The sequence below is a fragment of the Acartia tonsa genome, chromosome 12 (genome assembly GCF_053477335.1).
Source record: "Acartia tonsa isolate MP-2025a chromosome 12, ASM5347733v1, whole genome shotgun sequence".
Lineage (NCBI taxonomy): Eukaryota > Metazoa > Arthropoda > Copepoda > Calanoida > Acartiidae > Acartia > Acartia tonsa.
In genome coordinates this window covers 37,839,916-37,863,258 of record NC_137271.1, presented here as the reverse complement: position 1 = coordinate 37,863,258, position 23,343 = coordinate 37,839,916, and the positions used below count along the sequence as shown (strand labels likewise).

The window sequence follows — 23,343 nt, the reverse complement described above, 5'->3', positions numbered from 1 at the left end:
CATGAAAATGCCTAGCCAATGAGATAAAAGGATTTAATGATAGATAGATAGTTAAAGGGGTACAAAATATGGGATTTTTGACCAATCAAATTATTTTAAAAAACGTAGATAGATTAGATATTTTATAGATAATTTTTCAAATAAATTCGTAATTAAGTCAAATAAATGACTGCATATTAAGTAAAATGTAATTTTATTTTTTATTTTTATAAAAAAAAAACCTTTTTTACTTTTTTATATGAAATATTGTTATTATTGATGCAATTTATAATAATAGGAGGGAATGAAAGGGCAGAAAAATAGCATAAAACCACCCTGGGACCGAGGAAAAGCTTTCTTTAAATGAAGAAGTCTATTGTTTTAGTAGTATCAAAATCTTAAGCTAAAGACAAAAAAAAATTGCTTCATATAATTGGATAATATGTTTTTTTTCTAATTTTGTTTAAAAGTGAACATTAAGAAATGAATAAGTAGAGGTATTTTCAAACAAAAGAGAGAAAAAATGAAATCAAGAATGACATTGTTAGTTTAAAACAATCAATCATCTATAATACAAAGTAGCTTGATGTCTGTCTGTCTGTCTGTCCCTTAAGATCTCGGTAACCACTGAACCGATTGGATTCTACTCTTCAGGGAATATACCCACTGGTTTTGTGGTGGATTAGGCAATATTCTTAGGGGGTGGGACACCCATAACCTTCCAAAAACAAAAAATCCAACCCATTTTTTTGATATATTATAGTGTTTGCATTGGTTGCATCTCCAATTTTTTTTTAATTTACCTCTTGGGGCAAAGCCCCTAGAGGCTAGGGGCGAAACCGCTAGTGATTTAATTAAAGTATCAACATTTTTAGGGAACTAATGATACAACTTATATATAAAACTTTTGCATTAACAATTTTTAGTTTCAACGTTAAATTTCAAAAATAGATGTTTTGAAAGGTGATCATTGTTTAGGCTCTCTTTTGTTGGTTTAAGGATTATATATATTATAGAGTAGCTTCGCTACTAAAATAAAATACGTTTACGTCTCTTCACAACGCAGTGTAATTAAGTTTAAATTCATGTTGTTGGAAAAATCGCAGGGATTTGTTGGATAAGGCAATGGACTGTATTATTATTTGTATATAATGCCTATATAGTTCATTTTTTTGGTTGTTTTTTTTGGGTGTGGGGGGGGGGGGGGAGAAAGGGTTGTAGAATGATGGTGCCCTCGCCTCCCTGAAAATTTCGTGATTACCTTGTTATACCTTTTAATTGCTACCAGCCAAACGGACAAACATTACATAAATTATTTTACAGCCTTTCTTCTGTCGTAATTTAGCTGTTTCTGAGCCTGTAAATTGCATGTACCCATACTTTTAGATATTTTTTTTATCACACTAGCAATGTTCAACCTTTTACAACAATAATTTATTACATCAATTTATTGTTTTTTTTGTCTTATCCCTTAAGATCTCTGATTAATGATACTACTTAATACAATCTTTACTATAGACGGATTATTATGGATTTTATTAGGTAGAATGCCATGTTGCTTAAACAGGCACTGTCCATTACTATGCCTTTTTAAAATCTTTTTTTAACTTAAATAATGAATGTCGCTTTTCCTAATTGCAGGGGGTACAATTATAAAGAAGGGGGGGGGGGGGATTAAACTAATTTCCTCTAAAATTGACTCAAACCATTCGCTGTATGTTTCAAAATTGTTTATAACCACCCCCCCCCCCCCCCTATCTTATGTAAACCTATTTACTATGATATTTGATAGATATACCAACGTTCAGATAGGTGTAACTATGCCATTCTTTTATGTTTTTATAATTAAGAAGGGGGTTTGAACTGTCATTACCCCTTTTCATACGCGAGGGGGATTTTAATTGCATGAATTTTTTTAAACAAAAAGGTTTGTTGTTTTACCCTTGTAGTAGGTTGTAAACGGGGAAAAGGGGGATACTCCCCCCCCATTTTCTTTTAAAAACAAGGGAATTATGTATGAAACTATTTCATAGGGGGGGGGGGTTTAAAGGGGTTTAACCCTTGAATATTCTATTAGGGGTGAACAGGGGGGATTGGAAAACTACCCCCCCCCCCGGGCTTCATATTTTAATGTAAAAAAGAGAACAAGGTTCTATTTCTGATAGAAACATCCTATTAAACCAAAACTGAATATCTTTAGAGACTTATTTTGTTTTCAGATTATATATATAAAGACGCTTTTTTTGATAACTTATTGGTATTGGAAGGAAGAAAGGTTTGTAATTAATCAATTATGGTCATTTTTTATTTTCTGATGTTTTTTAATGTGTTGATTCATTTTGAAAAAATTATTTGAAAATGAAAATATAAATATTCGTTATTATTTAACCTAATTTTCCAAACCAAAATCAAATTATTTTCCCTCCAAAAAAAAGCCAAGAAAAAAAAAGAGGTTGGAAATTTGTTTGTACCGTCCAAATTTTTGTAAAAGTTACAAGCTATAATTTATAATTCAGTCTTTTTTTCTCCTTTTTTCTAACAAACATTCTTGCAACACACAATGGTCTAAAATGAACAAAAATCTTCGAAAATTAATTAACAATCAAGGAAATTAAAAATAAGTTTAAAAATGATTATTATCATAAATGTTATATAATTACAGTTTTTAAAATGAATTTATATGAATTTTTAAAATTTTGTACAAAAATTCAAAGCCATTTTTGTATCGTTGTGAGGGCCTAATTTCCCCTTTTTCCAACCCAGTAACACTCACTAGCTTGCAGGGATAACAAATTTAAGGTTGACTAAAATAGTTTTTAAAAAATTCAACAGTTTTTTTAAGTAATCCATTTCAATTTCAATTTCCCAAAGTTTTCAATCCTCGTCCTAAAAAATCTTTGGACTTTAATTAAAAAATGACTTGTTGATTTTCCAATTTCTACTATAAATTTTAATCTACAGAAGGTTCAATTTTTATGGGGGGGTTTGTATCAAAATATGGTCCATTGTCATATCCCTCAAGATACCTATATTTTGTATACTTTTGGACACTATCAGCAATTCTTTCCTTTAAATGTAAATGGTATTTTTTCTTGTTCAAGCATACATTTACTAGTCTTTTTACTATTGCAGGTATTATCAAGAAACCTGCATATTTTTTAATCTTTTTTGTAATAATCTTGAAAGCAATAGTCGCAGCATTTTTATATTGTGTAGGGTGGAAAAAAGAAGGGGTACAAACAAGCACACACACACACACACACATAAACACATACACACATACACAAACACACACACACACACACACACACATAAACACATACACACATACACACACACACATACACAAACAACACACACACACACACACAAACAACACACACACACACACACACACACACACACACACACACAAACAGCAGACCATTTTTCTGATAAGGGGGTAACAAACAACTCCCTCCCCCCCACTTCCCCCTCTATCCATCTAAGTTATTTACAACCCAAAGCAGCTTGAAAAAGCCTCAAAGTAAAAGGCTTGGAAAAAAAGAGAGGGGTTAGAAAAGGTGTGTTTATCCTAAAATGGCGTATTCAGTGGGCTTTAAAAAATGTAAACTAACATTTTTTAAGCAAAAAAAGTAATAACTTAAAAACCATAAATTATTTTATCCTCAGATTAAAATGATTTTTTAAAATTGTCACTAATAAAATCTCTCATAAATATATTTTTTTACAATTAACGCCTATTTATAACTATCGGCTACGCTCTAAAGGGCCTTTAGTGGCATTTTAGTTGGTGGAGTGTTGAGTTCGACACCCCCCCCCACATTTTTTATTTTGGTTTCAAACTGAAAAACGAAAATCCACCCCTACCCCCCACCAAAAAAATAGTTCTAAAACTTCCCAGGACCTTATAGATGATAAATTGTAAAGGAGAACCATTTCGGTTAAGTGGTTGGCGATATCCTTCGGTACAAACACACATAGATCCTGTAGCTTAAATATAAGGATTTCTATTTTGGAACACCCCTTTATAAAAAATTAGCCTACGCCCTAGTTTACTGGACTACGGGTTTCAGAAAAAAAAACAAGGAATATTATGTTCAATAGTAGCGCAGCAATATCAACAACAATTTTTATTTTCTAAGAAATTAAAGGCAGGTATTGTCAATGAATCTTTTTTTTTGAGGATAAGCGTACGATAGGACGTACATACCCAAGTTATAGAGTAGCTGCGCTACTAAAAAAAAGAGGTCTTTCTCACTGAAAAAAAAGAAATATGGGTACACAAAATATATTTGTGAAAGAAAGAAAGAACTGAGCTGCTATCTTCAGGAATACTCAGATAGCACAATGGGTGATAAATTAATCTGCTCCCCAATTTCTTTGGGTTCAGTTTCATTTTTCCCTCTCTGGTTAAAATCCGGGGAAATATTGATTTAAGCACCACTGTCCTTCTCCTCCCTGATTATAGTAAGAGATACAATTTTTATGCCTTGCCCTATTTTTTTTTACCCTTTGTCCCCTTCCCATGCATTAGTGCTTGACCTATCTTTCCACTTTTATAAGGTTTATGTTGTCTCCTTCCCCCCAACTTCCTTTTTCTCCCCTCTCACGCAATTCACGCAACTTTTAGAGTACTGAAACCCCTTTCCCTTATAGAAGGGTGAATGTACATGTATATATATATAAGAGAAAAAGGCTTTAAGTGGTAAAGCTTTGAAAAAAAGAGGGGGGATTATGCATGGGGTTAATCATTACCAGGGGGAAGGGTCGCATTTAATTCTGTTAGCATTTTGTGGCGGCATTATGCCCCTTTTACCCCTACACTATGTTACAGCGCCTCTCATTGGCTGAATCACTTGCAGTTAGAATTGTTTCAACCAATAACAGGCCTTGTAACTATTTATTTGTATTAATAGTAGTGTTTAGGGGATGGGGTGAAGGAAGGGGTAATGGCGAGGGAGGGGGTTAGTTTACAACTTCTATGTTGTTGTGTATAGTAATATAAGCATGCAGTCAGATATACTCACCAAATTACATTTTAGTAACAATTTATAAGCCATTATTGCAACTTCTAGTAAACAACAACAAACTTAACTGACCAATATATACTACAATAATGTGATAAAAGTACCCTAATATACAAAAAAAAAACCTATATCTACCTCATATATATATACATATAAATGATAAATAATCTGTGACAAAAACTGTGTTTTTTTTATAAATTTTTTTCATCCCTTGAATTGTGTTGTGTATGAAAAAAAGTGGGTTGACTGACAGTGACTTTTTTTGTGCTATTGTCCGAGATACAAGTAATGTAAGTATTTTTATCTTTTGGGTGCTTTTTTATCTCAGATTTTGAGCTATCCAACCCCCTTTTTTACTCCACTTAAGATGTCTTTTTTGTGTGTGTAAAAAAGGGGCCAAAAAAAACTGGTTGTTGTTAAAATGTTACATGTTTAAACTCTTTTTAGTAGCGAAGCTACTCTATAATTTGAAATGTCCGTCTGTCCGTATGTCCGTCTGTCCGTCTGTCCGTCTTAGTTTGGGGGAAACGTGATTTTCTCGGCTCCTATAAAAGATAAAAGGCTGAAATTTTTTGACAACATTTCCATTATCCAGGAGCACAATTAACTATAAAACATCAATGGCGATAGGACCGCTTTTTATCAGGTTTTAGGCTATTTTTGTATTTTTCACATTTTTCTCCATATCTTTGGTGTTTATGGTCCGATTTCCAAAATTTTTTCAGTTATAGAATCAAAATTAAATTTCCTATCATTTCAAGAAAACAACTAGGACGGACAGACTGCCTTTAAGCAGGTTTTAGGCTATTTTTGTATTTTCACATTTTTCTCCATACCTTTGGTGTTTATGGCCCAATTTCCAAAGTTTTTCAGTTATAGATATCAAAATTAAATTTCCTTTCGTTTCAAGAACACATCAATGGCGGTCAGACTGCCTTTTTGCAGGTTTTTGGCTATTTTTATATTTTTCACATTTTTCTTCATATATTTGGTGTTTATGGTCTGTTTTTTTTTTAATTTTTGTAGTTAAAAATATCAAAATTAAATATCCCGTTGTTCTGAGCATCCAGTATGTAATTTACTTTGACCGTCAGTCTGTTAGTCATAGTACTGAAATATAAATAAATATTAAGAATTTAAAAACAAATGTTGAAAAGGTTTCGTGATTTTTTCCTAATATACATGCTTTTGTCAACTAATATCTAAATTCTTATTTAATTGTTTATGCTTCGCTACTTATGGATGTTGTCATCCTTGTTTACCTCTTTTTCTTGATGCCTACAGCAGGAAGGGGGTGGGGGCATGGGACACACGCGCCTTACAAATTGGGATAAAAAAGTCAAAGGGTAAGGAGGAGGGGGGTTCCCTAACTACTACTATATACAATGAACAAATGAGAATAAAGAAAAAAAGAAAGGGGTTTTTAGGCAATTGCCGCAACTCGGAGAGAGAAAAAAAATGAAAGGGGTCACTTTTTAGACACAATCTAACCACACTCTATGCTCGTGTAAGGCTTAAAAAAGAGAGGCAGCTTTGAGGGTTTTTTTTTCATTGGAAAAAATGTATTTTCACGTTGCGTAGTAGTTTTTTTCGTCTTTTGGTGAAAATAAGCATGGAATAAAAATGTGTATTTATCTAAAAGGTATGCATATAACATAAAATGATTAAAAGATAGATTAAATTGAAGTAAAAAAACGTTGTTTTACGGTATGAAATATAGCAAAAAAACTTACTTAATAATCATATTTTTTTATGTTTAAATTTATGTTTTATGGTATTTCCGTTCAGCTATTAATTTCTTTTAATGATTACAAAGCTTTTACTTTCTAATTTTATTGATGAATTTTCTTTAATTAAAGATGGAATCTTTTACCAAAATTATTATTAAAAATAAATATTTATATACTCGATTTCTTATAATTTTGCGACCATAATTTTTGCTAAATAAAAAAGAAATTGGGGATTTCTTAAAATATGAAAATTTTGGGGAAAACAAAAATAACAGAAATTTACCAAAAGTAGGAAATTAAGGCAACTGCCTTGTACACTTTTCACAAAATAACCAAAGCCTCACTGTTTTAGTAATATAACTGGATTTAGTATAATTTATATTTAGGTACAGAAATGTGGGAAATATTTATTTTTTAAAGTCTATCTTACATTTCGTGTAATTTTTGAATGGTGGAAAAAATGCCTAATTTGTCAACTTTATGTAAAAAATATCTTGATTATAAGAATTGCATATATTATACTTTATTGTAAAAGGGGGGAAATGGTCCCCCACTTATTACCCATCAACCCTACAGCCCCCCAAGTTTGTTTAAATTAGTTACTTTTGGGGGAATTTGTTGATATATACATAGAAAGAGTTGGTTTACATTTTCTATCTAGTTTTATAGGATAGTTAGAAAGATAGATAGATAGAAAGAGAAAGAAAAAAAGAGAGAAAGGAAGAGAGTGGGGGAATTTTTATTTTTATTGAACGATGGCAATGTAACGTAACTAATCTGGGGCGGAATTGGTTCTCCCCCTCCCCCCTGTTCTCATGAAGGGATGGGAGCTTAATTTTTGGGGGGATGTAGGGGTGGGGAATTTAGTTTATTTACTAAGGGAAACTTCTTTTGTTGTATGATTAACAAAATTTAGTAAAACAAGGGTAAATAAGTTCATATGTAGGGCAGCAATAAAAAAAAATACAATTTAAAAAATGAAATAGTTATTTTATGATATAAATTCAATTTGATTAGCAATTTGTTTTAAAACGTTGAAAAACCGTCAGTTAAATGGGTGTTAAAGTTATTCGAGTAAAGTATAATCATAGAGTAGCTACACTTATTTTAGTAATTTTTAACCTCTTTGTTTATATAAAAGTATGTTCTTTTTTAAATAATTTAATATAAAATGTTATTTTCCAAACATTGAAGTATTTTGATTTTTGAAGTGTTTACTAGTTTCTAAAAGCTAAAGGATTATTTATTGTTTATTACGTTATGAATCACGTTTTCGGTTATATAGTTAAATTATACCTAGTCGTGGTAAAAATAATTAAGGATAAAAATTTAGTGGTAAAATAGTTTTCTAATGGAACTATATCCCTCTGCAATTTTATTTTTAATCTGTATTGATAACAATTATAACATGCTATGGTACTTAATCTAGTTTTATAAATAATACATTTTTACTTGCAGAAAAGTTAACAGGCAAATCTTTGAGTGATATATTACTCCATTATTGCATTTTTGTCTTACAGGAAAAAAAATCATTTTGTCTTTACAATGATCGCTACTCTACCTTAACTCTTGCTTCGCCCCTAGCCTCGAGGAGCGTCGCTCCAAGAGTTGGATTTGGTAAACCCCCATACTTTTGAAGAGATTTGAATTTCCAACCTCCTAGAAAAATAGGACCTATATTTTCTTTTCGTAAAAAGAACAGCCCAATTGGTTCAGCGATTGCGACTAAACTTCAGTTTGACAGACATCGTTCTACTATGCAGTTTTGATAAGTTGCTTTATCCAAAGCCTATGTGTAAGGAAAATATCCTAAAACCATCCCAAGCTATACATCTTCCCTTGAAATCACGACCCCTTTGGACCTACAATTTTCCGAGATTTTTAGCGCCAGACAAAAAAAACCTTACTACTTTATATTATAGGATATGTATATTATAATGTACATACATATAATCTGATAAAGGGTTTGTTATTATTGTGATTGTTGCACTGTAATAATTGTTATTATCATAAAATTTGAAGGTCAACCCAACTGTTATATTTCAATGTTGCATTACTTACATTTCAAAGCCATGTACTTACAATCAACTATGTACGGGTGAAATGGGTAAATAAATGGGTTTAAATATATCTTATAGATTACATTAAGATTATTAATTTATACCTAATGTTTTTATAGTGTAACTAATCTACATACTGATTATTAACTAATACAGCAATGTGATATTGAGTGATTTATTGACAACTTCTTCTTAAAAAAGGACTTTATGTTTGTTTTTGCTCTGAACATAATTGTCCTAGTATTATGAATAATACCCATATAAAAACGATGCGCATGATGTACTAAAATGCCGCATATTATGTTTTCGATAAATTTTGGAGGATATTTTTGTAAATTTTTTTTATGAATTTAAGCCTGTAAACAACAAAGCCTACTACACCCTTTACTCATTTATGCCTTTATGCAAGTAACAGCCCACCCTTCCTTTAGCTGTTCATATAAAACAAAAAAGTATTTTTTATTGATTAGTAAAAACTGAATAAATCAAAAGGACTTATAATGGATTAACTCTTATGAAAACATGCCATTATATGTCATTTAAAAACTACATTAATCATCAAAGGCTATAAAAGTTTGCTGTATTTTTTATTATGTTGAATTTGAAGAAACATATAGGCAGCATATAATACACAACATCTAGGGTTAATGATCTTGAAATTCATACACACATTTCTAGGGTTTAACACACACACCTACACATACACATACTCACACACACACACACATACATACACACATACAAGCATACATTACATTATTTCAATGTGCATTCCAAGTTCATTAATTTCAAGAATTCAAATCAGATAAATGAACTTTTAAGATCGACTGCTTAAGAGGGGAGGGGGGAGGTAGGCCTTTCATTCAACCCACCCCCTCAACTCGAAAAATAAAGAAGGGGAAAAGGAGATAAAAGAAGGAAAAACAATTAAATTGGGAGAAAAATAAAAATTGAGGAGGGGGGGGGGGGGTAGAAAATTTACTTAATTTGCTAACTGTTAAAAATTACTTAAGAAATTGAACTAAGAGTTTTTCCAGGGGGTAGATAAGGGGGATGGGGGTTACACATTTTTCGTAACAGATTATGCGTTTTAAGTATAAGAAAGATATAGTTGAAATGTAAGATGGGGTGGGAATTTTTTTCAGAGGGGTAATGACCTAAGAATTATAAAGTTATGTAGAATATGCTAAATTTTTGCCTAGGCCTGACGTGACCAGTGGGAAGGGATAAGTTTTATGAAAATCAAAAGTTTCCTATCTAACCTTAAAGTATTTTGTCAAAATATTAGATCATGTCGACTTTACATTTAATTAAAGTTGTAATAATTGACATATTATCACATTGTTGTTTTGAGATATATGCCTTTAAATCACTTTTTTATTAGGTTATTTGTCTGATCATTAAGATCTTGCTAATCACTGAACCGATTCAGTTTTCCATTTTAGGAAAGCTTTACATAGATCACGGAATGGTTTTAGGCTACTTTATTGTTAATTTTTAAGGCTGAGGATAGTTTATTTTTATCTTTCATTTCCCTATCCCTGTTGACCAAATGATTAAAATACGCAATAATTTTTTCTTGGAATTTTACACTAATAACATTTAAGCAATTTTTTCCTATAATTCTTAAATTTTAATGAAACCCTTTTTTCTATTGAAATGAGAAGAATTTATTCTATAGTAGCGTTATAAAAATACAATTTCTGTTATTATATCTTAGGATTTTGAAAATATAATATCAAATTACAGATTTTTACAGGTACTCTCCGAAAGTCATAAAAATTCAGTTATTCATTCTCCTTTTTTACATCAAGTTCTTTTTATATTTTGTATTTAAACTGCACATAGTAAAGTTAGGGAGCTGCTACATTTCAAAATAATAAATGATATTGAAATATTCATGATAATATGAAAAGTAGGTTATTTTCCCATTTTCAAGTTTTTAATAAATTTCTAAATATGCATATGAAATTAGTGTTTCTGTATTACAGCTAACTTTTAAAAGTATTTAATCAGTATTAACAAAGAAAAAAAAGAGTAAATTCTCTATAATCAGAGTCCTTCCGTCTGTCTGTCTTACGTTTTTCATGAGCTGTCTATCTATTTTATGTTACATTTTGCTGTTTTTTATATGCTTACGAAATTTAGTTTACTTTCATAATTACCCAACGTTTTTTTTTAGCTTTTTCAATTTTTTTGTATAACTATTAAAACACCTAAAAATGTATGTCACTAAAGAGCTGCATATAAAGGTGTGCTATCAATTACGCCAATTAATCACATTTTCAAATTATTAGAAATGCAAATTACTCCCATCTTGGGGCCATTGCCGACTACCACTTTAAATTGTAGTTTTGAAAGGAAAAATTTCGGCACTTTTTTATTATTTCTTTTCTATGACTATGTCTCTTTGAAGGGTGGTGGTACCCTCCTCCAAAATAGTTTTAAACCATCCCAACCTGATTTAAAAGGAGAACCCTATCGGTTCAGCAGTTAGATAGTTCATTTGGTAGACAGAAAGACACACACAGATACTTTTACTTTTTAAAAAGGATCGCGTCTGTTTGCGATTATGATGGAAATGATAGCTGACTGCATATTAATTCTATGTATTTTTCTTTATAATTATGATAACGCCAAGTGACGAAAATTGATCATTATGCAAAAATGTGTCATAGCTGTAATTAATAGGAAAAAACACATAATTTTTTTTGTTGATTTTACTTTGGATTTTGTTCCAGTTAAATTTCATAAACTGGTGAACCAATTATATTCCACATTTCATAGTTAAGGCAGGTTTCATGCTGTTTTTATTAAAACAATAAGACAAACTCGTCCGGTTTCTTTAAAACAAAGTTGACGCAATTTTTATCTAATATAAAAATTACACAAAAATTGAAAATTGCATCATATAAAAAATTATGCATTTATTTATTTATTCATGTTTTGTTATCAAAGCCGTGAAAAAAAAACGTTCTAGGAATTTTTTACTATTCATTGTTTGTTTTAAATGATAATAAAAATGAACGCAAAAAAAATGGGTTACTTACGTTTTAAGTTTCTTTTGTTTCAAGAAAAAAAAACTTAAAGAAAAATTTGATATTTAATGACATAACTTTTAGAGGATGTAAATTTAATGGGTTGTGTTTTAGAAAAATAGTCTAAAACCATCTATTGACATATATAATGCTTACCTTAAAGATGAAAATTAATAGTTTAACCAATTTCTGATATCTATAAAGATATAGTACACCATATATAAAAAGAGCTTTAGTTTGATAAATAAATAGAAATAATAATTTATTTTTAGTATAAATGTCTTTTTATTGAAATATTCATAAAAGATAAGAAATTTTTTACTCTTTCGTATTAAATGCTAAAAAATAGAGTTTTTTTAGACATACTAAAGTAACTATACTCCCTTTTAAAACTTTTGAATCTGTCTGATCAGCAAAACGTAGAATTACAGACAATCCAAGTTAAAGAGTAGATGCTCATTGGTCAGAGAATCTTCCCCAGAATTTCCTGAAGACTATCTTAAATAACAGCTTAGTAAATCCTGTTCTATTATAATTTTTAGAAAAAACATTGTTCCAACAAGGATAACAACATCCATAAAAGCGAAGCTCTGAAACGGTAGGACAAACAAACATTAACATAGTGTCAGAACTGAATAATCTGAATATAAATGTATAGAAGTCAAACGAAACAAAATTGTAAGTAAATCTGCTTAAAAACAGGATATTGTTTATAATGCTTACATTTTTAGGACTTGATTAAAGAGATGCTTTGCTTATAACAATGTACTTTGTTGTCCGAGGAATCAGTATTCCAAAAATCAGACCAATCGGATAATTTCATCACATAAAAATTTTATGTTAAAAAGTTAAAAAGCAACATGTTTAAAATGGAATTACAATTATTGGTAACGGTTACTGAGTTGCTTCGCTTTCTAACTCGTACCTAACTCATATAGGAATCACCATACAAAGTTTGAAATCTATAGGACAATTTTAACATGCCTAAATTAACGAAAAGAGCTATCCGTTACGTAAGATTGTACGGAAAGACGGACGGGACCAACCCTAATTATAGAAAAGATGCTTTTAAAAATAAGTTCTTTTATTAAATAGACATTTAGTACATGGATATTGAAAGATCCATACTAATTCATAGGCTGTCTAAAGAGATATAAATCTATTATATCTTTACTTTATTAATAATCAGCATATTATTATGTGTTAGTTTTTACTACACCTTTGTTATTAAATGACAATAAAGACGGAGTACCCCTTTCTTGATGTTACTATTTATGTCGAAGGTTGTGATTTGTAGTAGCGAAGCTACTCTATAACTAGGGAATGACTTACGTCCGTCAATTCAAGAATAGATCACACTTACTTATTTTTCTTGGGTCAATTTCATGTTCAAATCCAGTTGCTGTAAAATACCGCCCTAAAAAATTTCACTTAGTTACTGTATTACATTTAACTGTATTTAGAATTTTGATATAACTTTTTTGTGTGCTTCTTATATACATAATTGTCCTTGTCTGATATATTTAAATTAATTTAAAAAAAAAACTTCATAGATTAATCATAAGAAATAATATTAAATGTTAGGAATGAATTAAAATTTTTCCATTTTTATAAAAAGATGTTAATACACATTAAAACCTAAGAATTACTATAAAAGATAACTGCGCAAATTGTATTTTTCCTTTTTAACAATAAAAATATTTCATGTATAAAAAAAATAAAACTTTTTCGTAATAATTCATTTAGTTTTCTTTATTGACATCGATTAGAGCATCTTTTTGTACACTATAAAACAGAAACAAATCCATTTTGATTCAATAATGATTATTTTCGGTTGTTCAAGTAAATCTACATTTTGATACATTTTTAGGAAATTTTTGGTTTTAGAAGGCTTAAATAAAAGCTTTATATAATAAAGTAAAAGTCCTAATTTTAGGAGTTTTTATGATGTAGCAAATAAATTTGATATCAGACTGTTTGTTAATGCTATCACATTAATGACGGGGATCTCAAGACATTGGGCGATAAATTGATATTCATCCCCAATGATGATTTACAAAAATACCACTTCTTTAGATTAAAATTACTGGTTAAAGTATGGACAAGTTTGGAATATGAACCAATCAAAATTAAATAAAAGTACCCAAAGTTTTGAGCTAACGAGTAACTTTACTATCATACTTTGGGTACCAGTGTAATTTACAACCCTTTCTCCCTAATTTATAAAAATCCCTAACACGATGTTTCCAATCTTTTAATTCAGCTAAAATAGCTGTTTTGTAAAATCAGCCCAAAACCAAAAATTTCGGTTATATTTTTCCACCCTTTATATATTCAAATATGAAAACCCTTTCAATTTATTTCTAATATAAGAAAAGGGATAAAAACTCTTAAAAACATATACATTTAAAATTACCTATCATAAATCTATTACGGTCAAAATGACAATTCTCTAATATACAAATGAATACATGTCACCAAATATGATAAACAGAATTACCCCTTCTGTGAATAACAATTGCAAGGTTGTACCAACCAATCGAGTTTTAATAAAAGCCCACAAAGTTTTTCATCCAACGATTAATAGACAAGTACATCCAAGTATGGTAAACAAAATTACCCCTTCTGCAGATTATAATTATTAGTGTAGACATTACAATTTTTTACCAACCACTCAAAACTTTTTAAAAGTCCCCAGTGCTTTTCATAAATGATGTACACCCCCAACTATGATAAACAAAACTAGCCCTGCAGTAGATCTTGATTATTGGTGTAAAAGTTTAGTTATTGCAAGACCATCATATAAAGTCTCCAAAGTTTTTAAGCCAACGAATATGAGAGCGTTTTTCCTACCTCCCTAATTGTAAAATAAAAATATTTTCACAATAAATATCCATGTGACTGAACCAACCCTAAAATTGATCATATTTTGCGTAAATGACAAAAATTTTCTATAGAATCTACATATTGAACCCAAAAGTGAGGCAAAAAATGGGTTTTCTGTCATGGGCTTCACCCCTTTTATATTATTGATAGATTTACAAGGTTTTTATAATGTAGGTTTAGCCAAAATTTAGATTTCTTTAATAGTTATTTCTCGCATCGTATTATAAACAGCTTTCCGCGGATATAGAATGTACAATTAAATAAGATTAAAACCAGTTTTTTTTAGCCCCGAGGTGCCGAATTGAACTGTGAATTACACTAGTACCCAAAGATTTTTAATCTTATTTGTTTGCTTACAAACTTTGGATACCTTATTGATTTTTGTTTGATTGATTCAAAATCTAATAGTTTTCAAACCTTTTAACCCAAAAAGAAGGGGTAATCTTGTTTATCATCATGGAGATATGTATATTGATTTTTCGTCCATTGTCTTATCCCTTAAAATCCCTGTTACTGCTGTATAAATAACCTTGTATTACTATGAAGTGGGTGGCGAACAAAAAATAGGCGGAGTAAATTTTCAACTCTTTTTCCTCATTTTTGCTCAAATATTTTCTATACAAATCTATTCAAATAATCTCAAATAAAACTGTCTATTCCATCATACACATTTTCTATGTAGCTTTTAGGATAAATAGATAGGTAAATGGTTTTATAAAATAATTTTATAGATAGGTTAAAATTAACATACTTTTTATTCAATAGATTTATTACCGTAGATGGTCTTTGAGACATATTAATGTGTACAAGTTCTAAACAATAATAAGGGCAGCTTTTTCTTGACTGTGTTCTCATTGGTCAAAATTATTGAATAGGGATCTATGTGTATTATATTTATTGCTGATTTATTGACAATAACGTCTTTTTTCAGGCCTGGGTTCCCTGGGAGTTGTTGACCTGTTGTCCATGAGCGAGGATGGTGCTGGGGGGAGGGGGGAGCCCCCAGGTGCCCCGCCCCTAGTCAAGTCAGAACTTCCCCCCCTCATACCATCAAAACCATCGCTGGCCGCAGTTTCGGCGGCCAGCGGCCTGCTTGGTTTGGCCGCAGACAGCAGTGAACATTCGGCGGCCGACAAAATGCAGGCTGCCATGGCTATGGCCGCTTTTTATTCACAGCAGAGTAATATTTGGCAAGCGGCTGTAGCCGCCAGAGAGGTAAGCAGTTTTGTTTAGCAGCTTAATTTTTCTGTGGAAATTTAAGTAAAACATGAATGAGAAAATTTAATTTGAGTTGAAAAAAGTTTTTAATCGACAATTAGATACTTTTTAGTCATTAACTGTAATATTTTCTTAGGTTCAAGCCGCCAGAGACATAGAAGCAGTCAGACAACACAACAGCTTATCAGCCGCTGGCTTAAACTACCGGCCGCCGCTTCCACCTCCCCTCGGAGCTCCAGGAGGTTTTCCTGGCCTCCCTGGTTTAGCAGCTTTAGGTATTTTATATTTAAAAAAAATAAATTAATAAATAATATATAAGACAAAGATTATATCTAATTATGTAAACTTCAAGCTTTTTTGGGCTATTTCTTAATATGAATATTTTGTTATAGGCGGCAGTCCAGCTGTTAACCGTAATGCTGATCTCTACCGCGATTATCTTAGCAAATTAGCAGCTTCCTCCCTAAGCGGCTCCCAAACTAGTCCAACAGCTTCCTACAGCAGTCTTCTGTCATCGCAAATGGCGGCAGCTGCCATAAATAACGGCAGCCCGAAAGTCAGACACTCTACGACAGCTTCAATTGATGAGAAGCCTATATCCGCCACAATTCGGCGTAATTCAAGCCCCGGCGGGGCAAAAGACTTGCTCGGCGGTTCAACGTCTTCAAAACGGCATTCATCGCCATCTAGCTTAACGCCATATTTTAGCGGATCACCGTACTACAACTTAAAGGCATTCAAACACACGTCACCGGATGCGTTGATCGGCGGAAAAGGCGGTAAAGATCGTTCACCTGCCTCTTCTACCGAAGGCGATACCATTAGTGTGGGCGGTGAAAGTGTTCGCAGCGGCGGGCGGGGTCGCGGCCGCGGACGAGGAAGTAGAGGTAGCACTGGCGGTAAAAGCAGCTCCGCCGCCGCAAGCATTAACGACCGCGGCGATAAAGTGTTTACGTGTCCGATTTGTCATAGAAGCTTTGGTTACAAGCATGTCCTGCAGAATCATGAGAGAACACACACTGGCGAGAAACCATTTGAGTGCAAGGAGTGTCATAAACGGTAATTCTTATTTTTTTAAAGAGATTATTCAGAGTTACATACACAGACAGAGTGAGGGAATTAAAGGCGGTTTCCCTCCATGTTGCATCTCGACCGTAAAATAATTTTTTACGTGTTTTTTAATGTTTGGTTAGGTTAAGTAAAAACCAGAACTGCCTATAGTAGTCCGTAGGGATAAGATCCGAAGAGGGATAGAAATATTTTTTCCTCAGAAAATGAAAAAAGGAAATTGGTGTTTGGTTTTTAAGAAATATGTTTTTTTTTCCTTATAAAGAATTCAGCTTGTAAAAATATAGGAAATTTACCTAGTACAATTTTTTTTTGATATTTTATGAATTTCTGCGCATAAAAGAAAATTACAAAAAAAATTATAATAATTTTATTATAAATAAATTTAATAATAGGTAATTTTAATATCTATTATTCACGTGGGCGGCTTAGCTTTCTTGTAGCAAAGCATCTCTATAAAGCATAGCCGTTTGTTCGTTTCTTATTCTATATGTAAGTCTTTAAAGCAATGATAATTAAGCTTCTAATATTTCATCATGTCTTAGATTAAATTTGTTTTAAAAGCTTCGTTGCTAATGAATTTAATTATCCTTACTCAATTGATTTTTATATTGTATATGTGTACTTAAAAGTAAAACGCTGACTTCATTTAAAAGAGCTCCTATTAAATATTATGATATTTTGGAAAATTTTAAATTATAGATGGAAGATTCTATAATGAAAAAATATTACATACAATTTTATTGTAGTTTTTCTATAAATCTATCACATTTTATTTGCTATTGATCTATCCTTTCATATATTTATCTATTTATCCATCTATCTATATATCTATCAATGCGTCAATCAATTAATATATCTATTTATCTTGTATCTTATTTGATCAGTTCTATCCATCAATAAAATCATTCATTTATCCATCTATCTGACTATCTATACAATACATCCATCCATCCATTATTCAATCTATTTATCATTAATAAATTAATTAATCAATTAATCTATCTATCTGTCTATAAATCTATCCATCTATCATCCATCATACATCAAACTATCTATTCATTCATCCATCCATCCATAAATCAGTCTATTAATCCTTCTATCTATTAATCCATAAATCAATTCATCTATTTTTTTTATCCATCCATCCATGTATGAATGTATGTATCTAGATTTACCCGAGACCATCACTTGAAGACCCACATGAGACTACACACAGGGGAGAAACCGTACAGCTGTACACACTGCGACAGACAATTTGTACAGGTATGTACGGACATACACTAGTTGTAGAGTAGCAACGCTTATGAATTGTTTTGCCTCTATCTCTACAAATCAAAAGATGTTCAAAATTTTAAAAATATTGCGTTATTTACAATTCAGTGATCTTAAGAGATAAGACAATGATGATAAACAAATGTACCCCTTTCGTAAATTATTGGTTAAATGTTTGGACACTGCTATAAGCAAATGTTTTCCTTCTAGTTTCATATATCCATATTTTTAGCTATTTCTATAATTAAACCGTATTATTTTTCATGCTTGGCTTCGCCCTTCAAGATATAATAAATATTATCATCCTTGTTTTATAAATAATTTATTTAGATAAAGTATAGAATTACATATAAGCCAATTATTAATAATTTTTATTATCAATAACTTTATATTTTTAGAAGCCATAAAAAAAAGTAAAACAATCTTGAAAATATAATATGTTAATTATCAATTAAGATTTATTCCGCAATATAAAAACCAGTTCAGAGCCATAAATTTGTTGTCAATTTTGGTTGCTAACATGAACCTCATTTATTGGGTTGTTCGTTCATCCAGTGGGAGGGGAGGGTATTGGGTAAAGGGGGTGGATGGGAGGTATTGCTATTTTTAGCCAGTTGAGAGTAACAATTTATTAGAGTACATGAAAATCTGGTGCAACATCCAAGTAATAATGATATATCGAATTATGACATGTAACAAGAACAATATTTTTTGTAGGTTGCGAATCTACGCCGCCATATACGGGTGCACACCGGAGAACGACCTTACAAAGTAAGTCTATTATATGTATGTTATTTTTGATAGCGCAGCTACTCTTAAAATCACTTTGTCTGTATGTCAAAAAGTCTTTAGAAGTCTGTGGCTTCCGCAAAGAACCGTTAATCAGAATCACATAAAACTAATAGGTATACCTAACAAAAAATCTATGTTTACCTATTTGGAATGTAAGTGAAGTGAAAAATTTGATCTTTATAGGGATAAAATTATCTTATTGTGAATTTTTAAGAAATTTTGCTAACCGCCAAAGAGCCTGTCGAGCACTGGACCCCACCCTTATTTTCAAATTAGTGGTGATATTTTTTTCCAAGTGCAGAGGTGACTAACCCTGCCTGATGTTCTCTAACCCTGCAGGGCTATTTAGTACCAAATATAACTTAACCTAACCTGACGTAACCTAAAGTAATAAACAAACATAAAAAAATCTTACTCACCTTGTATTTTATATTTAAAAGAATAAGAAGGGAGGGGAGAGGGGGGGGGGGTGTTTCAGTGCTAAAAAAGATGTCAAAGTGCCCTAATATTTGTGTTAATTTTGATAATTTTTTTAATGATTATTTTCTACTTTTCAGTGTGAGCTTTGTCCTAGTAATTTCTCTGATTCTAACCAGCTGAAAGCACACATGCTGATGCATAAAGGTAATTATATTTTAGCAGCGCGGCTGCGTAGTTGTTTGTTCTTGTCAGTACGTCACTTTGAAGGCAATGAAAGTTCTATTGCTAATTCATGTCCTCTTTCTCTCTTTCTCTCTTTTATTTATAATTTTTCTCTCTCTATCTGTTATCCCTCTCTCTCTCTCTCCTCTCTCTCTCTCTTTCTCTCTCTCTCTTCTCTCTCTCTCTCTCTCTCTCTCTCTCTCTCTCTCTCTCTCTCTCTCTCTCTCTCTCTCTCTCTTTCTCTTTCTCTCTCTCTCTCTCTCTCTCTCTTTCTCTCTCTCTCTCTCTCTCTCTCTCTCTCTCTCTTTCTCTCTCTCTCATTCACTCTCATTCTATTTTATGTGTCTATCTATCTATTCAATTACGTTTCTCTCTATCTATCTATCTTTTTCCCTCTATCGCTCTATCTCTCTATCCATCTATACACCTAAAGATTCCTATCTCTATTTTTCTTTAAGAAATAATAATTTCAATAACTATCTTTAGGTCAGTCATTCAAAGAGGAATTGCTGCGTCAGTCATTGGTGGCCAACGCTGGTTGGCTGCACAATCCCTACACCATGTCGGCCGCCGGATTGGCCGGCCATCATTCAGTGCTAGGCGGCCTGGAGCACAGCTTGAGCGCGGCGCATGCTTTGGGAGGCGGCAACGGCTCCTCAGATCTGGACCGAATTAGCCCGGCGTCGAAGGAAACAACTGGCGGTTCCAGCGACACGCCATCCGGCGCGGATGGCGAGAATTTGTCGGACACCGCGTCGGAAAAGAAGCGGTCACGCAAGCAGAAGCCGCGCAAAATTTCCAGCCACCATCAGCCGTGGGCCAACAACAATGGCGATGACCATGGCGAAAATAACGGCAACAGAAGCCCATCCCGCCATTATGAAACATCGGCGGCTGGTGACTATGATCGCAGGCGCCGCCGCGAGCGACACTCTAGCGACTTTAGCGGCGAACATAATCCTATTCAAAATGAACCAGAAGATTTGACGATGAAGCCACGCTTGGATATGCTACGAGAGTTGCAGCGCCGCCATGAGATGTTGACCGCTTCGGCGGCCAAAATTAGCGAGGAGGAAAACGACGACTCGCTTGTCAAGGATGAAGGGGAGGAGATGGAGGTTGACAGCTACACAGACAGCAGCTATAGGAAAGAAAACAACTCCTCCGATTACCCAGAGTTTAGAAGCAAAAACACAACAAGATCCGAGGGCGAGCGGTCGGAGGGAAGTTCGGCACAATCACCGCACTCAACGCCGCGACGGCGCAGTGTCGGCGACGATCTGGCCGCAAGCAGTGAAGATGCGGATCGGGGCGGCGTATCTCCGCCTACTACTCCGCTGTCCGCGCATCATTTGGGGCACCACCACCACATGACACCGCCGACAGCGCTGTACAACCCGTTGTTTGCCAACACGGCGGCGTTTCAGCTAGGTTTGGCGGGCGCTACAATGCCGTTGGGCCACCATCTAACGCCCCGTTTTAACACGGATAAAGTACTTGACGCGGAGCGACTGGTTCAGCCGTCATTGGTAGCTGCCGCCACTCAAAAAGAAATTAGTCAACAATAGATTATTAAAAATAGAGTAATAATCATAGAATTATCAACTTTTGCTGTGAAAGTGTCAAAAAAAATGGTTTGTTTTACAGAGTTTATTATTGTCATCCTTTTTGTCGACAGATATTATCATTAAATCCTTTACATTTACATCCTTGTTAGTTGTCCAGTTTTATAAACCAGGGATGGGACAATTGACAATAAATTAATTTACCCTCCAATAATTTGGGTGGAAGAATTATTGATCTGCTTTGTCCCCTTCCTCCCTGACAATTAATCAATTTTACTGTTGTCTATATGCGATAACTTTTAAGAAATAAAGTTATCATATAAAGATGATGAAAATGGTTATTTGTTAGTTATATGTATGTCTAGTTATCCTTTAATAACCTTTTCAAGTTATTTGTTATAGTTAAACCTTCCTTTATGTATTTAAAAAAAAGAAATCTAGTAAATTTTACTTGAAAATATAAAAAAATGCAATGTAAAGATTATGGAGAGATGAATAATTAAAGGAGAGCCAAGCTTATCTATCTATCTATCTAAAACCATTTGATTTCAACCTCATTTTAATAATTAATTACGGGTTTTTCGTTGTACAATTATCATTCCCCTTTTTTATATTATTTTCTATAAGATTTTTTAACCTTTTGGTATTTTTTTTTTCATTTAATAAATTATGCCAAAAGATGTAAAATGTCTTATAGAGGTCAGCCATATTTTTGTTGTTGTTTCAATTTTTTTAATAATTATTTTATTATGATTTTGTTTCTACCTCATTTTATACAATTATTGCGGGTTTTAGTATGTTTTTTTTTCATGTATTTTTTACACTCGTTTTATTTTTGATGATTTTTACTTAAACTTCTATTATGTTATAGAAGTTATTTTGTTTTTGTTTTTAAACCAACTTTTTAATTTAAAATGATACATTTTAATCTTCATATAGTTAGGGTTCTGGAAGTTCTATTGTTTTTATTTTGAAGCTTAACAAGTTTGATAATAAATATAAAAAGGGGTGAAAAAACATGTATGGCCCCAAAAATATTCACCATTCAAAATAATTTTTTAAGGGGTGTCCTTCCCCCTAATAAAGTACTGCCAATATGATCTTCAAAATCCTAACTATTGTGAAGTGAAGTGTTTTTATTTATTCCAACTTAAAATGTAATATTGGTCATATTTCAACCAGGGAATAAACACAATACCTTTACAGGAATATCAGGGATGTTGCACTGAAAGAAAAAAAAATTCCCGCAAAATATAAAACACGTTCTTATAAGCAATCAATAATCTTTGGTCATTTTCGGGTAAAAATAAATTTTTGAGCAAAATCTTTATTACCATATCTTAAATTCCTGAAGCTTTATATCAATTTACATTATTTTTTTATTATTTTTCTTCTATAGGCATTATTTTTATTTATTTTTTTAGAATTTTATCACTTTTTGTGATGGAAAACAACGAAAAAAATATTTGTCTTCTTTGGTTTCGAAGTGCCAAAGTACTTAAAATTTCCATTTTTCAAAAATTACGGGTCCATTTTTTTGAAAGATTTTCTTGTGTGCCAAAAGGTTTTTCCAGATTTTTTTATCAATATTTAATTGATACCTACAATTATTTTTTTTCATTTTTATGTGTTATGTCAAGAAGCCTTAGAAATCTTTTTAAAAAAAATTTCAAAAAGCGTTTAAAAGCACATTAAAAAAGACTTTAACGCGCTTTTTCCCTAACCAAGCGTCGTTTGGTCACTAACATATTTTAAAGTTTTAAAAGGTTTTTTGACATGATCCAATTTTTTACTTGTTGCTCAAAAACTACTTAATTCTTTAAAATAATTTATTTGAAAACTGCAAATCTAGTTAAAAATTAACCTAACCAGTTTAAAATAATGTATATTAATAGTTTTTATGTTAAAATGTAAAAAAAATCTCAACATTGGCATTTTTAAGACTGAAATATGTAATAGAATGATCAAAACTAGTCGTAACAAGACTGATAGTAAAAACTTATTGATCTATTTTTTTTTCTTATGTATGTATAATTTAATTTTTAAGAAGGCAATTATCA

The 23,343-nt window shown here is 32.0% G+C and overlaps 1 protein-coding gene across 4 annotated transcripts; it reads left to right on the top strand.

Moving 5' to 3' along the window:
• The first annotated feature begins 5,022 nt into the window (after positions 1-5,022).
• Positions 5,023-22,746, top strand: LOC145333438 (uncharacterized). 4 transcript variants are annotated; one of them, XM_080178585.1, is made up of 8 exons: positions 5,023-5,299; positions 15,655-15,938; positions 16,078-16,216; positions 16,334-17,000; positions 18,182-18,275; positions 19,002-19,055; positions 19,634-19,700; positions 20,205-22,746. In XM_080178585.1, the coding sequence occupies exons 2-8, from the start codon at positions 15,690-15,692 to the stop codon at positions 21,284-21,286; spliced, it is 2,352 nt and encodes a 783-aa protein (XP_080034711.1). In that variant the 5' UTR covers positions 5,023-5,299; positions 15,655-15,689; the 3' UTR covers positions 21,287-22,746. The 4 variants fall into 4 exon arrangements, with proteins under 4 accessions (XP_080034711.1, XP_080034710.1, XP_080034708.1 ...); XM_080178584.1 differs by having other exon boundaries at positions 5,161-5,299; positions 19,002-19,070; positions 20,205-21,745; XM_080178582.1 differs by lacking the exon at positions 5,023-5,299 and adding an exon at positions 13,044-13,120 and having other exon boundaries at positions 19,002-19,070; positions 20,205-21,745.
• Positions 22,747-23,343: the final 597 nt, after the last annotated feature.

Bases quoted from the DNA above. Each gene is read 5' to 3' on its own strand.
- LOC145333438 (XM_080178582.1), top strand. From the start codon at position 13,069: ATGACAATAAAGACGGAGTACCCCTTTCTTGATGTTACTATTTATGTC. The intron at 16,217-16,333 runs GTATTTTATATT...ATTTTGTTATAG, and splicing joins CCCTGGTTTAGCAGCTTTAG to GCGGCAGTCCAGCTGTTAAC. The intron at 18,276-19,001 runs GTATGTACGGAC...TATTTTTTGTAG, and splicing joins GCGACAGACAATTTGTACAG to GTTGCGAATCTACGCCGCCA.